General features: G+C 44.6%; 1 protein-coding gene across 1 annotated transcript in view; it reads right to left on the bottom strand.

Annotated features, from left to right (window-relative positions):
* The window catches only part of LOC121553745 (glycogen phosphorylase, brain form), a 35,509-nt gene that overhangs the window by 9,631 nt on the left and 10,206 nt on the right, over window positions 1–15,672 (bottom strand). The window contains exons 7-12 of the mRNA XM_045211541.1: window positions 13,411–13,493; window positions 9,694–9,837; window positions 9,419–9,511; window positions 2,179–2,325; window positions 1,717–1,880; window positions 1,024–1,138 (exon numbers count right to left, since the gene is read on the bottom strand). Coding sequence (XP_045067476.1) covers window positions 1,024–1,138; window positions 1,717–1,880; window positions 2,179–2,325; window positions 9,419–9,511; window positions 9,694–9,837; window positions 13,411–13,493 — 746 coding nt within the window. The remainder of the gene's footprint in view (window positions 1–1,023; window positions 1,139–1,716; window positions 1,881–2,178; window positions 2,326–9,418; window positions 9,512–9,693; window positions 9,838–13,410; window positions 13,494–15,672) is intronic.

Here is a 15,672-nt window from a genome sequence, read left to right as displayed (position 1 = left end):
CGGTTATGAGTTTCGGACTGCGTAATGCGCCTGCCACTTTTCAGCGATTTATGAACAGGGTTGTCTCTGGTCTGGCCGGTTGCGCTGTTTATCTGGGACGATGTAGTGATATATGCAGATGCTTGGGAGGAGCATCTGTCCCGTATTCAGGCCTTGTTCGGACGTCTGGCTGCGGGTCGCCTCACGATGAATTTGGCTGAATGTGAGTTTGCTCAGGCGACTGTTGTATACCTTGGAAAGGTGGTTGGGCAGGGTGACGTGCGCCCTGTTCATGAATATTGATGTGACCGACCATTGTTTGATTTTGGTCATGTTCTATCCTTCCTGTTTGTCCCCTCCTAGTCTTGTGTTCTTCTTTCCTCTTAAAGGTTGCTTCCTGTGTAAAGGTTGCTGAGGTCTGGAGAGGAGGATGATGGGTGGGGCAAGTGGAGGTGTGAACATGTACAATTTGTCGGTTTGGGACGCAGGGGCTGAGTACGTTGGTCCGGGGTCCTTGTTGGTCCCCGGTCTTATGGGGGGGTGTGACGACCCTCCCACTCTGTCTGCCGTATTCTCTCTTTGTTCTTGTTTCCTTGTTAGGATGCCGGTGGGCGGAGTTGGGAGGGTCGTCAGCTACATGGGAAACACCTGGGCCGGGTGTGTCCCAGGATAAATGGACCTCTTCCACATTCATTAGAGAGACTCTCTCCAGGCAGATACTTTGATTTTGGTTGTGATATTTTTGTGGCCTTTTTGGGTTGTTTGCTTTGGCACTTATCAACACTTTTCTATATTACATTTATGCAAGCAAACACTCACTTACACTACTGATTACTGATTACACACCCCATTGTTATTTCAGTTAGTTACTTTAATTAATAAATATATACTTTGAGTACTCCTTGTCTCCACGTGTCTCCCTTTTGTTACGAACTTGAGCCGGTTCGTGACATAACCCACAATTAGGTTAATTCCCCAGCAGGTAGCACCATAAGGAAAGACACTCAGAGGTACTCTGTACTCTAGCTCTGTAAAATCTGTTACCTCAGTGATGAGGTCTGCCAGGCCTGGGTTACACAGCAGCAGCCAGCGGCGAGGAGTGATACCATTGGTCTTGTTCTGGAACTTCTCCGGCTCCACCTCATAGAAGTCCTTGAAACTGAGGACGGAGAGGCATACAACAAGTGAATATATCAGGCACACAACAAGTTCAGTGTTGCACAGTCAGTGGATGTCTTTCTGATAGACATTTTTACATTTTAGTCATTTAGCAGACGCTCTTATCCAGAGCGACTTACAGTTAAGTGAGTGCATACATAATTTTTTTATTTTTCATACTGGCCCCCCGTGAGAAACGAACCCACAACCCTGGCGTTGCAAACGCCATGCTCTATCAACTGAGCTACATCCCTGCCGGCCATTCCCTCCCCTACCCTGGACGACGCTGGGCCAATTGTGCGCCGCCCCATGGGTCTCCCGGTCGCGGCCGGCTACAACAGAGCCTGGATTCGAACCAGGATCTCTAGTGGCACAGCTAGCACTGCAATGCAGTGCCTTAGACCACTGCGCCACTCGGGAGTGCAATGTTGCAGACTGGAATGTCAACATAGCTGGAAAGCTAATAAAACAATTATCCAGGTTTGCCTGTAAATTGTTTCATGCAAAGCAGCCACCATCACCACCTATTTTGGTTAGACTTATTTAATAATCAAACGTGAATTCAGATGCAACACTAACACAGTGTTCTTGACGATTTCGGAGTGGATCCGGGCGACCCCGTTGACAGCGTGGGAGCCCACCACACACAAGTGGGCCATGTTGATCCTCTTGGGGTCTCCCTCCTCGATCAGGGACATCCTCCTCAGACGGTCATTGTCCCCTGGGAACATGGCAGCGATCCTCTGAGAGGGCACAGAGAATCAACTCATAAGTGTGCATTCACAAAGTCAAGTGCACATACATATAGTCCAAACTTGCATTTGTGTGCTGGTTACTACTAGAAAGGTCAAGTTACACTGATCTCAATCCTTGAGGGCATAGAAAAAGAGCCACACACTCAATACATTCTGGATAAGCTTGTTTGAGCTCCCAGTATCAAAAACATGTTCCAAGTCGAGATTAATTATAACATCTCCCATTTCAGAGCAGCAGAATTCAGCCGCCTTGTCCCGAGACAGCGAGTGGACATGGAGAGCTTACTTGGAGGTGGAGGTGGTTGATTTCATAGATGATCTGCAGGTGGCGAGGCAGCAGCTTCTCAAACAGGTTGACGGGCCAGCGCTCCAGGGCCTCAGGCAGAACAGTGTGGTTGGTGTAGGCACAGGTCTGACATGTCACCTCCCAAGCCTGGAACAAACAGGGGACGGAGTAAGGAGAGAAGAGAAAAGGCACAGGCATCACAGGTCAACAATGTCTTTATACAATAGAAGTGCATCAGAATCACAGTTAATAACCACCATTTTTGTTGTTGATTTGACAGGATAAATAACTGTAATAATGTACATATACAGGTACGATGGGAATTGATTGTACTGTAGAATATAACAGATGTCATTTATATCAATCAATGTGATTTCTAGCCAACTGTATTATTTCTTCAAGTAGAAGGAAGTTTTCCCTGAGGAGGGAAGCATTGCCCAATACCCAGGCTCCACCCAAGCTCAACACACTGGATCAGTTACCACTTTCTTTTTTTTTTCCCTTATTTTTTTTTTGGGCAGTAGATCAGCTTTAATATTGCAGATAGATTGTATCTTCCATCAATGTAATTCTCTGCATCACTTCCAATCCCCCATATATGTTTTTTTTCCTGCAGCAAATAAATATATAAAAAATATATATATATATATATATATATATATATATATATATATATATATATATATACAACATACATACATATACATACATACATATACATACAGTTGAAGTCAGAAGTTTACATACACCTTAGCCAAATACATTTAAACTCAGTTTTTCACAATTCCTGACATTTAATCCTAGTAAAAAATCCCTGTCTTAGGTCAGTTAGGATCACCACTATATTTTAAGAATGTGAAATGTCAGAATAATAGTAGAGAGAATGATTTATTTCCAGCTTTTATTTATTTCATCACATTCCCAGTGGTCAGAAGTTTACATACACTCAATTAGTATTTGGTAGCATTGCCTTTACATTGTTTAACTTGGGTCAAACGTTTCGGGTAGCCTTCCACAAGCTTCCCACAATAAGTTGGGTAAATTTTGGCCCATTCCTCCTGACAGAGCTGGTGTAACTGAGTCAGGTTTGTAGGCCTCCTTGCTCGCACACGCTTTTCCGTTCTGCCCACACATTTTCTATAGGATTGAGGTCAGGGCTTTGTGATGGCCACTCCAATACCTTGACTTTGTTGTCCTTAAGACATTTTGCCACAACTTTGGAAGTATGCTTGGGGTCATTGTCCATTTGGAAGACCCATTTGCGACCAAGCTTTAACTTCCTGACTGATGTCTTGAGATGTTGCTTCAATATATCCACATCATTTTCCTTCCTCATGATGCCATCTATTTTGTGAAGTGCACCAGTCCCTCCTGCAGCAAAGCACCCCACAGCATGATGCTGCCACCCTCGTGCTTCACGGTTGGGATGGTGTTCTTTGGCTTGCAAGTCACCCCCTTTTCCTCCAAACATAACGATGGTCATTATGACCAAACAGTTATATTTTTGTTTCATCAGACCAGAGGACATTTCTCCTAAAAGAACAATCTTTGTCCCCATGTGCAGTTGCAAACCGTAGTCTGGCTTTTTTATGGCGGTTTTGGAGCAGTGGCTTCTTCCTTGCTGAGCGGCCTTTCAGGTTATGTCGATATAAACTCAGCAAAAAAAAGGAAACGTCCTCTCACTGTCAACTGCGTTTATTTTCAGCAAACTTAACATGTGTAAATATTTGTACGAACATAACAAGATTCAACAACTGAGACATAAACTGAACAAGTTCCACAGACATGTGACTAACAGAAATTGAATAATGTGTCCCTGAACAAAGGGGGGGGGTCAAAATCAAAAGTATCTGGTGTGGACACCAGCTGCATTAAGTACTGCAGTGCATCTCCTCCTCATGGACTGCACCAGATTTGCCAGTTCTTGCTGTGAGATGTTACCCCACTTTTCCACCAAGGCACCTGCAAGTTCCCAGACATTTCTGGGGGGAATGGCCCTAGCCCTCACCCTCCAATCCAACAGGTCCCAGATGTGCTCAATGGGTTGAGATCCGGGCTCTTCGCTGGCCATGGCAGAACACTGACATTCCTGTCTTGCAGGAAATCACGCACAGAACAAGCAGTATGGCTGGTGGCATTGTCATGCTGGAGGGTCATGTCAGGATGAGCCTGCAGAAAGGGTACCACATGAGGGAGGAGGATGTCTTCCCTGTAATGCACAGCGTTGAGATTGCTTGCAATGACAACCAGCTCAGTCCGATGATGCTGTGACACACCGCCCCAGACCATGACGAACCCTCCACTTCCAAATCGATCCCGCTCCAGAGTACAGGCCTCGGTGTAACGCTCATTCCTTCGACGATAAAAGCAAATCCGACCATCACCCCTGGTGAGACAAAACCGCGACTCGTCAGTGAAGAGCACTTTTTGCCAGTCCTGTCTGGTCCAGCGACGGTGGGTTTGTGCCCATAGGCGACCTTGTTGCCGGTGATGTCTGGTGAGGACCTGCCTTACAACAGGCCTACAAGCCCTCAGTCCAGCCTCTCTCAGCCTATTGCGGACAGTCTGAGCACTGATGGAGGGATTGTGCGTTCCTGGTGTAACTCGGGCAGTTGTTGTTGCCATCCTGTACCTGTCCCGCAGGTGTGATGTTCAGATGTACCAATCCTGTGCAGGTGGTTACACGTGGTCTGCCACTGCGAGGATGATCAGCTGTCCGTCCTGTCTCCCTGTAGCGCTGTCTCACAGTACGGACATTGCAATGTATTTCCCTGGCCACATCTGCAGTCCTCATGCCTCCTTGCAGCATGCCTAAGGCACGTTCACGCAGATGAGCAGGGACCCTGGGCATCTTTCTTTTGGTGTTTTTCAGAGTCAGTAGAAAGGCCTCTTTAGTGTCCTAAGTTTTCATAACTGTGACCTTACTTGCCTACCATCTGTAAGCTGTTAGTGTCTTAATGACCGTTCCACAGGTGCATGTTCATTCATTGTTTATGGTTAATTGAACAAGCATGGGAAACAGTGTTTAAACCCTTTACAATGAAGATCTGTGAAGTTATTTTGATTTTTACGAATTATCTTTGAAAGACAGGGTCCTGAAAAAGGGACGTTTCTTTTTTTGCTGAGATTAGGACTCGTTTTACTTTGGATATAGATACTTTTGTACCTGTTTCCTCCAGCATCTTCATAAGGTCCTTTGCTGTTGTTCTGGGATTGATTTGCACTTTTTGCACCAAAGTATGTTAATCTCTAGGAGACAGAACGCGTCTCCTTCCTGAGCGGTATAACGGCTGCGTGGTCCCATGGTGTTTATACTTGCGTACTATTGTTTGTACAGATGAACGTGGTACCTTCAGGCGTTTGGAAATTGCTCCCAAGGATGAACCAGACTTGTGGAGGTCTACAATTGTTTTTCTGAGGTCTTGGCTGATTTCTTTAGATTTTCCCATGATGTCAAGCAAAGAGGCACTGAGTTTGAAGGTAGGCCTTGAAATACATCCACAGGTACACCTCAAATTGACTCAAATGATGTCAATTAGCATATCAGAAGCTTCTAAAGCCATGACATCATTTTCAGGAATTGTCCAAGCTGTTTAAAGGCACAGTCAACTTAGTGTATGTAAACTTCTGACCCACTGGAATTGTGATACAGTGAATTATAAGTGAAATAATCTGTCTGTAAACAATTGTTGGAAAAATGACTTGTGTCATGCACAAAGTAGATGTCCTAACCGACTTGCCAAAACTATAGTTTGTTAACAAGAAATTTGTGGAGTGGTTGAAAAACGAGTTTTAATGACCTAAGTGTATGTAAAGTGTATATACACACACACACCTATATATAAATACATATGCATACATATATATATACACATATCCTTTTTAAAAATATATTTCCCTTTATTACTTTCCAACCCCACCACCCCTTCCCTAATTGGAGTAAACTAGTGAACAACAACGCTTAGGCCTCTACTTCCAGCTTATACATACTATATACATTTTATGGACACAGTCAATTTGACAATAATTCTATTTTGTTTGTTTTTACTCCTGAACTTCCTCTACCCTCAACCTCTCCGATCATTTTCATGATGTCCATCCGGTTTGCTTCTATATGCCATATCTTTCTAACTGTGCTCTTTCAAAAAAGCTCTCAACCTATAACCTATATACTTATTATGGACACAGTATGCTTTACATTAGTTATCTTGTTGTTATTAGTTGTTGTTATTATTTGTTTTTAGTCCCATCCTTCAGCTCCATTCAACACCTCCCATCCATCTCTTAACACCATCCATATTGGATATCAGTTACCACTTCACGATGACTTGGCAAAGCAACCCTCCTCAAACAATGCTGCCCCATAACAGCTCTGGTTTCCAGATCAACCAGAGTTCATACTGGGACACAGTCCCACACCTACACAGTCCTACCATCTACACAGTCCTACCATCTACACAGTCCTACCATCTACACAGTCCTACCATCTACACAGTCCTACCATCTACACAGTCCTACCATCTACACAGTCCTACCATCTACACAGTCCTACCATCTACACAGTCCTACCATCTACACAGTCCTACCATCTACACAGTCCTACCATCTACACAGCACTCACTAGTTACTGTGTGTCTGACTGTCATAGTGAGTGCCAGGCCTGGGATAGGGTTGAACATTTTCCCAGTATTTTCCAAATGTTCCATCCCGAGAATAAAATCACTTTTCTCCCGGGTAACCCGGTATTTCCCGCCAAAACTGGAAATGTCATTCAAAAGCATATAAATATGCCTATGTCTGCATTTGATTAGAGCTTTGATCAAAAATTCTGAGCCTGATGACCCCTACATTAAATACATTTTATGAGCCCTACATTAAAAATACATTTAAAAATCCCAAGCCCCAAAAAAGCCCAAATGATTGTGCCGTTATCCAATACATATATGATATATAGGCTACTGCGCATTACGCACAACAGAAAAACAGAAAAGCCCATAGATGTAGCTAGCTATATGCTCTCTTGGGTAAATAAACAGTGGTGTGTATTCATGGGTGCCAAGGGAAGCCAGGCTCCCCCCAAACATTTACCAAGAAATAACAAATAAAATAATTTATCTTTCATCTCTCTGTGTTTCATAATTTTCCTTTGATTCGCAAGATGCTGAATGCATCTCAGCGAATCCAAGCGAACTAAACAGCACCTCTGTCTCTGTATGTGTAGGCATCTATCTGATGCGGTCTGGTCCAAACGACTATGACATTGTTGCTGCCCATAGCATTGAATGCAAATGCAAGGAAAGCCAGCAAGCATTTGGCCTTCCTTGATTAAAAAAAACTATACAATAATATCCAATCAGCGTTGAGCTAAACTGAATGAGCTCAACTGTGAATGGTCCTGGCGCACCAAAAAATTGTATTTAGGGAAGCCAGTTTGGATTTGGCGTCACTCCTATCAAATCGCATTGAGAGCATACGTCATTGACAGAAACAACTTGAATTGTTGCATCTCGTTGAGTTGTTGTCCTCCAGTGGCTAGCTAGCTAGCTAAAATTGCCCCTTTCCTAAATTAGCTATGGATGAAGATAGGGATTTGGACTTGTGGTTTTACTTAATTCTCTGTATTGGCCAATGATTATAACAGTGATTCTGATCCAACCATTAATTCATATATTGTGCCTCTGGCCTGAGAGGATGGAAGTTCTATATGTAGAAGGCTAACGTTAACTAGCTAGTGTTGCCCATGACAGGAAGTTAGACTAGCAAGCAAGCATTTTAGCCAGATAGCCTAGGACAACAGAAAATAAAAGCATGTACTGTATGACAGTGTGATAGACCGTTTCGTCAACATAAAAGAGAGGAGGGTGGCATTGGCGTTTCTCTACAAGTAGGGCGAGTCAACATATTTTTTCTACTTGCACGAACGTGCACACACATACTCACACAGAGATCAGAACCATGGATAGCCACATTATATTTAGCTTACGTTGATTGGACTAAATTGTTTTTGGTATCTTTTAGTTGTCACTGTATCACAGAGATTGCTCTCCGGTTTTGTGATGAAACAAAGGTGTGGTTGAATTTATCTTGCCACTGTGTCTTCTTATTGTCTCGGCCTTTAGGCCTATATATCACGGTCGCAAGGCATATGAACTAACAGGTTATAGAGCAAGCAACGCAATTATCACAACAAATAGGTTGTAATATGGCTTTTTCTTTCTGGCTTCCCCAGTGATTTTACCCACGCACCGCTACTGTAAATAAATAAAACAAGCTCCTCTATTACTGTACTGTATTGTATTATATAATATTATATGACTGGAATTACGCACCTCGTTCAAACCATGATAAAGCTGCGAGAACGTGCGATTCTGGTGCAGCACATGCGGCCTACAAAGTTACAAGTATAGGCTGATTTTAATTTTGAAACATAATAGGGCCTATTTGTATAATTAGTAGGCTGATGCATATATACCTTCCATAATATTTCCCCTAATGTTATTAGCCTACCTCCTCTTTCTCTCTCTATTATTGCTTCATTCCTTCCTAGCTTTCAACAGTTAAATGAAATAAGTTTATCCACCCTGATATATATATATATATATATATATACATACATACATACATACATACATACATACATACATACATACATACACACACACATCTCAATCTTGAACAGGATTATCTATTTTGGATGCAATTTGAATGGAATTGATGGAGAGAGATAAAAACTGCTCACGCATGCTCTAATTTAATGCAACAATATTCGAGTGATAGGCTGTTTTAAAACTCTGCAGCTGCAATTAAAAACAATATATATCTTTAAAATAAATTTAAAAAATGACCCCCTGAAAGCCAGATGGAGATGTGTAAATTAGACGTGCATTCGGTCCTTATATTACAGTAGCATAGGCTATGCTGCAGCAAATGTAGGCCTCCCTGTCACAAGAAAAACATGATGAGATGATAGGTCTACATGCATTTTGAACTGCAATCCATACTGAGATGGGCTGTCAACATGAGCGTTGATGATTGATCATGCAGAGAGAAGACCGCAGAGGCAAGATTAAGACATATAGTTTAACAGTTCCATTTTACGTCATGCTGTTGATATAAATAATTTATTATAATTTACTGGTTTCTCGCAGTTATTTATCCCGGGTAAAGAGAGTGGTTTTGGGCGGTAAATCTCGGTAACTGGGTTCCCGCCATTCAACCCTAGCCTGGGAGAATACTATACCTTGTCCCAGTCCAACTTCTCCACATCCACTAGGATCCTCATCAGCTCAGGGATGGCCAAGGCAGGGTGGGTGTCATTCAGCTGGATCGCCACCTACCAGTGGATGGAGAGAGGAGAGAGTGTGTCAGTCATGGCCATGGTTTAGTGGTTGTACTAAATTGTAAAATGCATAATATTAAAGGTTTTTGTGTATGGGATTTGAGGAACAGCAATAAGGTTGGGTTTTTGAAAGAAACCAATTGACTGCTCACATTGGATATAGTGAAATACAGTACCTTCTCTGGGAAGGTCTCGAAGGAGGTCCTGACGGGGTCTCTGCAGCCAAACTTGGAGGACTTGAAGCGGCGGATGATGTCCTGCAGTGTGGCAGCCACCACAAAATACTCCTGCTTCAGACGTAGCTCCTTGCCCTCGAAGAACTGAACACACACATACACTTTAGAATTATAACACTGAGTCTATTCTCAAAGCAATCACTCAAGTGCAAGTTGGCCCCATGTAGTGAATACCTAGCATCAGTTTAGCGTCGGACAATTTATCAAAGTTTATTGATCGCGTACACAGATTTGCAGATGTTATCGCAGGTGCAGTGAAATGATTATAAATAAATCGTACATACAATGAATTCGGAAAGTATTCAGACTCCTTCACATTTTCCAAATTTTGTTACGTTACAGCCTTATTCTAAAATTGATAAAATTGTTTTTTCCCCCCTCATAAATATACACACAATACCCCATAATGACAAACCAAAAACAGGTTTTTAGACATTTTTGCAAATGTATTAAAAATAAAGAACTGAAATATCACATTTACATAAGACCCTTTACTAAGTACTTTGTTGAAGCACCTTTGGCAGCGATTACAGCCTTGAGTCTTCTTGGGACACCTGAATTTGGGGAGTTTCTCCCATTCTTCTCTGCAGATCCTCTTAAGCTCTGTCAGGTTGGATGGGGAGCGTCGCTGCACAGCTATTTTCAGGTCTCTCCAAAGATGTTCGATCGGTTTCAAGTCTGGGCTCTGGCTGGGCCACTCAAGGAGATTCAGAGACTTGTCAATCCTGCGTTGTCTTGGCTGTGTGCTTAGGGTCGTTGTCCTGTTGGATGGTGAACCTTCGCCCCAGTCCGATGTAATGAGCACTCTGGAGCAGGTTTTCATCATGGATCTCTCTGTACTTTGCTCCGTTCATCTTTCCCTCGATCCTGACTAGTCTCCCCTGTCCCTGCCGCTGAAAAACATCCCCACAGGATGATGCTGCCACCACCATGCTTCACCGTAGGGATGATATTGGCCCGGTGATGAGCGGTGGCTGGTTTCCTCCAGACGTGACGCTTGGCATTCAGGCCAAAGAGTTCAATCTTGGTTTCATCAGACCAGAGAATCTTGTTTCTCATGGTCTGAGAGTCCTTTAGGTGCCTTTTGGCTAACTCCAAGTGGGCTGTCATGTGCCTTTTACTGAGGAGTGGCTTCCGTCTGGCCACTCTACCATAAAGGCCTGATTGGTGGAGTGCTGCAGAGATGTTTGTCCTTCTACAAGGTTCTCCCATCTCTAGAGGGGGTACTCTGGAGCTCTGTCAGAGTGACCATCGGGTTCTTGGTCACCACCCTGACCAAGGCCCTTCTCCCCCGATTGCTCAGTGTGACCGGGCGGCCAGCTCTAGGAAGAGTCTTGGTGGTTCCAAACATCTTCCATTTAAGAATGATGGAAGACACTGGGTTCTTGGGGACCTTCAATGCTGCAGAAATGTTTTGGTACCCTTCCCCAGATCTGTGCCTCAACACGATCCTGTCTCGGAGCTCTACGAACAATTCCTTCTACCTCATGGCTTGGTTTTTGCTCTGACATGCACTGTCAACTGTGGGACCTTATACAGACAGATGTGTGCCTTTCCAAATCATGTCCAATCTATTTCATTTACCACAGGTGGACTACAATCAAGTTGTAGAAATATGTCAAGAATGACCAATGGAAACAGGATACACCAGAGCTCAATTTCAAGTCTCATATCAAAAAGTCTGAATACTTAAATAAGGTATTTCTGTTTTGTATTTTTTAGAAATGTGCAAACATTTCTAACAACCTGTTTTCGCTTTGTCATTATGGGGTATTGTGTGTAGATTGATGAGTAAAAAAATAATTTCATCAATTTTAGAATAAGGCTGTAATGTAACAAAATGTGGAAAAAGTGAAAGGGTCTGAATACTTTCCAAATGCAATGTATCACACTACCATGTCAGATTCAGCAGGAGTATGTATGAATGGCGCAGGTGGATCCAACTTTTACCAAATGCTGCTTTTATTTATTCAGGAACAAACTGGGACAGGCATGGACCTCTGCTCCATCAATACTAACTATACTACACACATCTACATGCATCTTGAGTAATACCATTCTCAGTACATGTTGAGCAACCTTGCGGTTTCCTCATCCTAACTTGAACAGCTGAAGTGCTTCATGTTACACATTGGAGTCTGCAGCACTGAGGAGATTGTGCTGAATGCTGTACTAAGGTTAAGGCACACCACCAGAGCAACACATCCCTGATGACCTTATTAGGTCATGACTGGAGAGAACGCCCCCATGTGGCTTAGTGAATATCTTTCTCACACACACTATTGCTGGTCATTTCCACTTTGAGCACTTGCAGAATGTTCTCTCTACTCCATAAGGGTTACATACAGCGCATTCGGAAAGTATTCAGACCCCTTTACTTTTTTTTTTGTTACATTACAGCCTTATTCTAAAATGTATTAAATAAAATGTTTTCCTCATCAATCTACACACAATAACCCATAACGACAAAGCGAAAACAGGTTTTTCTAAATTTTTGGAACTGTATTTAAAATAAAAAACATAAATACCTTATTTACATAAGTATTCAGACCCTTTGCTATGAGACTCGAAATTGAGCTCAGGTGCATCCTGTTTCCATTGATCATCCTTGAGATGTTTCTACAACTTGATTGGAGTCTCCTGTCGTAAATTCAGTTGATTGGACATGATTTGGAAAGGCACACACCTGTCTATATAATGTCCCACAGCTGACAGTGCATGTCAGAGCAAAAACCAAGCCATGAGGTCGAAGGGATTGTCCACAGAGCTCCGAGACAGGATTGTGTCGAGGCAAAGATCTGGGGAAGGGTACCAAAACATTTCTGCAGCATTGAAGGTCCCCAAGAACCCAGTGTCTTCCATCATTCTTAAATGGAAGACGTTTGGAACCACCAAGACTCTTCCTAGAGCTGGCCGCCCAGCCACACTGAGCAATCGGGGGAGAAGGGCCTTGGTCAGGGTGGTGACCAAGAACCCGATGGTCACTCTGACAGAGCTCCAGAGTACCCCCTCTGGAGATGGGAGAACCTTGTAGAAGGACAACCATCTCTGCATCACTCCACCAATCAGGCCTTTATGGTAGAGTGGCCAGACGGAAGCCACTCCTCAGTAAAAGGCACATGACAGCCCACTTGGAGTTTGCCAAAAGGCACCTAAAGGACTCTCAGACCATGAGAAACAAGATTCTCTGGTCTGATGAAACCAAGAAACAAAGTCTCTGAATGTCATTGAGTGGCCCAGCCAGAGCCCAGACTTGAAACCGATCGAACATCTCTGGAGAGACCTGAAAATAGCTGTGCAGCGACGCTCCCCATCCAACCTGACAGAGCTTGAGAGGGTCTGCAGAGAAAAATGGAGAAACTCCCCAAATACAGGTGTGTCAAGCTTGTAGCATCATACCCAAGACGAATCGAGGCTGTAGTCACTGCCAAAAGGTACTGAGTAAAGGGTCTGAATACGTATGCAAATGTGATTTTTCAGTATTGTTTTGGCAAACATTTATAGAAACCAGATTTTGCGTAGTCATTATGGGGTATTGTGTAGATTGATTCAAAGAAAATAACAATTTAATCAATTTTAGCATACGGCTGTAACATAACAAAATGTGGAAAAGGTCAAGTGGCCTGAACACTTCCCGAATGCACTGTAGATACTCACATTGTCGTTGGGATAAAGGACTCGTGAGATGTTCTCAGCCAGGTTGCGGTCCAACACAGCTTCAATGTAGTCACCAACATTGACTGCACGAGAGAGAGGGGAACATTTCGATTATACAGTATTTTGATTATACATCAGCAATCTGTCGAGGACGAGGATGATCTCTTCTTCACTGGCTTTAGGCAGCTTGATTGTTGTGGGTATTGCTGTGGCTGAGCAGTATAGGTACTGTGATGTCACGAGAGGCTGTGTCCTGGAGGGACGTTACATCCCCCTGAGATGGCTGCAAACCCAGACAGCTATGGCTCCATCTGCTGGTATGGTCGGGAACTCCAACCCTCTATGGCCAATCTTCCCACGCAGCTGAAACCAATCAGGGGCTGATGAGCTGAAGGTTTGTTGAAGGGAAGAGACACGGTCTCCAAGCTGGGCTCTCTGGAGGACAAGAGTGCTGCACGTCCACTTCCATGAGGAATATAAGGATTTGGAGATACTTACCTTTGGGAAATACTCACCTTTGGATATATGCACCTGTGGAAATACGTGTGGGACATTTGGAAGGACGTTTTGCTGGGTTGGCCACTAGCTGCAACGTGGAAGACAGTAAGACTGGGGAAAAGTTATTTGAGCGAGGGAGAGTTATGATTTTGGATGTGGAAGAGACATCCCTGAACTGTTGACCCTTAAGAGCCACCAGAGAACAGTATTGTGTTATACTTTCGTTAGTTTCCCAAGACCTTTAATAAAATCCTTGTTTTGGTTGAACCTGGTCTCCTTGCACTACTTGAGCAATCCCGCTGAAAGCTGTGTAGCCCTCGTGACATCACAGATGGTGGAGAATACGGGCACGCTCAAGCGTTAATAGTGCATGTCAGAGGAGGATACCGAAGGTTTGATCACCCAGTTTTCCAAGTTGGCCGTAGGCTCCCCGCCGACTGAAATGGAGGACATATTGAAAGCCCTTGTTGCTGGCCAGCAAGCCCAGATGCAAGCAAACGTGGCTCTCTTGGAGGAGCAAAAGAAAGCCAACCTTCTGAAGGCAGAGGAATTGCAGTTGCAGAGACAGAGGGTGGTCCAAAATACCCGCCCAATAAAGGCAAGTGACTTTATATCTAAGATGGGGAGCTACCGATGACATTGAGGCATACCTGCATGCATTTGAGGCCACGGCCACTAGGGAAGCCTGGCCCAAGCAACAGTGGGTTGGTCTGTTAGCCCCCTTCCTAACCGGGGAATCGCTGAATGCTGTCCGGGACCTGGGCCCTGACCAGGTTACTGACTATGATACCCTGAAGTCTGAGATCCTCAGCAGATATGGACTCACAAAGTTTGGTATGGCCCAGCGCTTTCACAGCTGGACCTTCCAACCAGACCAACCTCCTCGGGCGCAGATGCATGAACTTGTCCGAATCGCAAGGGAAATGGCTGGATCCGCAGAGGAATACAGCAGCGGCGGTGGTGGAGGCCGTTGTGGTGGATCGTTACCTCACGCGCCCTGCCTTATGAGGCAAAACGGTTCATCAGTCAACAGGCCTTGACCACGGCTGATCTGACCGTGGAAGCTGTGGAAAAGTACCAGGCCACAGCGGAGATGCTGAATGCTTCCCGAAAAGACCCCAGGAGTGCGGCCCCACCACAAATGGGAAGAACCCGTCCAAAAGGACCCCAAGGTCTCGAACCCAGCCACGTCAGGACTTATCCCGGCTCCAGGGGGAGCCAGAAACCAGGCGGGTCCAAGAAGAGTACACCAGAGGGGGAAACTCGACAGTGTTACCGGTGTGGGGAGATGGGACATATCTCCTGGCAGTGTGGGAAACCAGCCGATGAACCTATGCCCACTGCGGAGTCCTCCAGCTCAGCACCCACACACCGTGTTGCCTCGCTCTTGGGAGTCGTAGATGGCGGCCCAGATCGACCCCCCACCTGCCCGGTAACTGTGAATCACCATGATGTGGAGGCCTTACTGGATTCTGGTAGCCGGGCCACCCTGGTGCGTAAGGATTTGGTGGGCCCAACGTGTCTGACCCCGGGGAAAGTCCTCCCAGTTTCCTGTGTCCATGGGGACACCAGAGAATACCCCATTACTGAACTTACAATGACCAGCACACGGGGAACCATACACACGACGGCGGGGGTGGTTGATTCCCTCCCCGTCCCCTGTCCTAATTGGACGAGACTGCCCAGCCTTTTACCCACTCTGGAGAGAGTCTCAGGAGAGGATAACCCGAGTACCTCGGAAACGGAGAGGCAAGACTCATCCTG

The sequence above is a fragment of the Coregonus clupeaformis genome, chromosome 37, assembly GCF_020615455.1.
Source record: "Coregonus clupeaformis isolate EN_2021a chromosome 37, ASM2061545v1, whole genome shotgun sequence".
NCBI lineage: Eukaryota > Metazoa > Chordata > Actinopteri > Salmoniformes > Salmonidae > Coregonus > Coregonus clupeaformis.
Note: the sequence above shows the minus strand (reverse complement) of the source record. Positions and strands in the feature narration are given on the sequence as shown.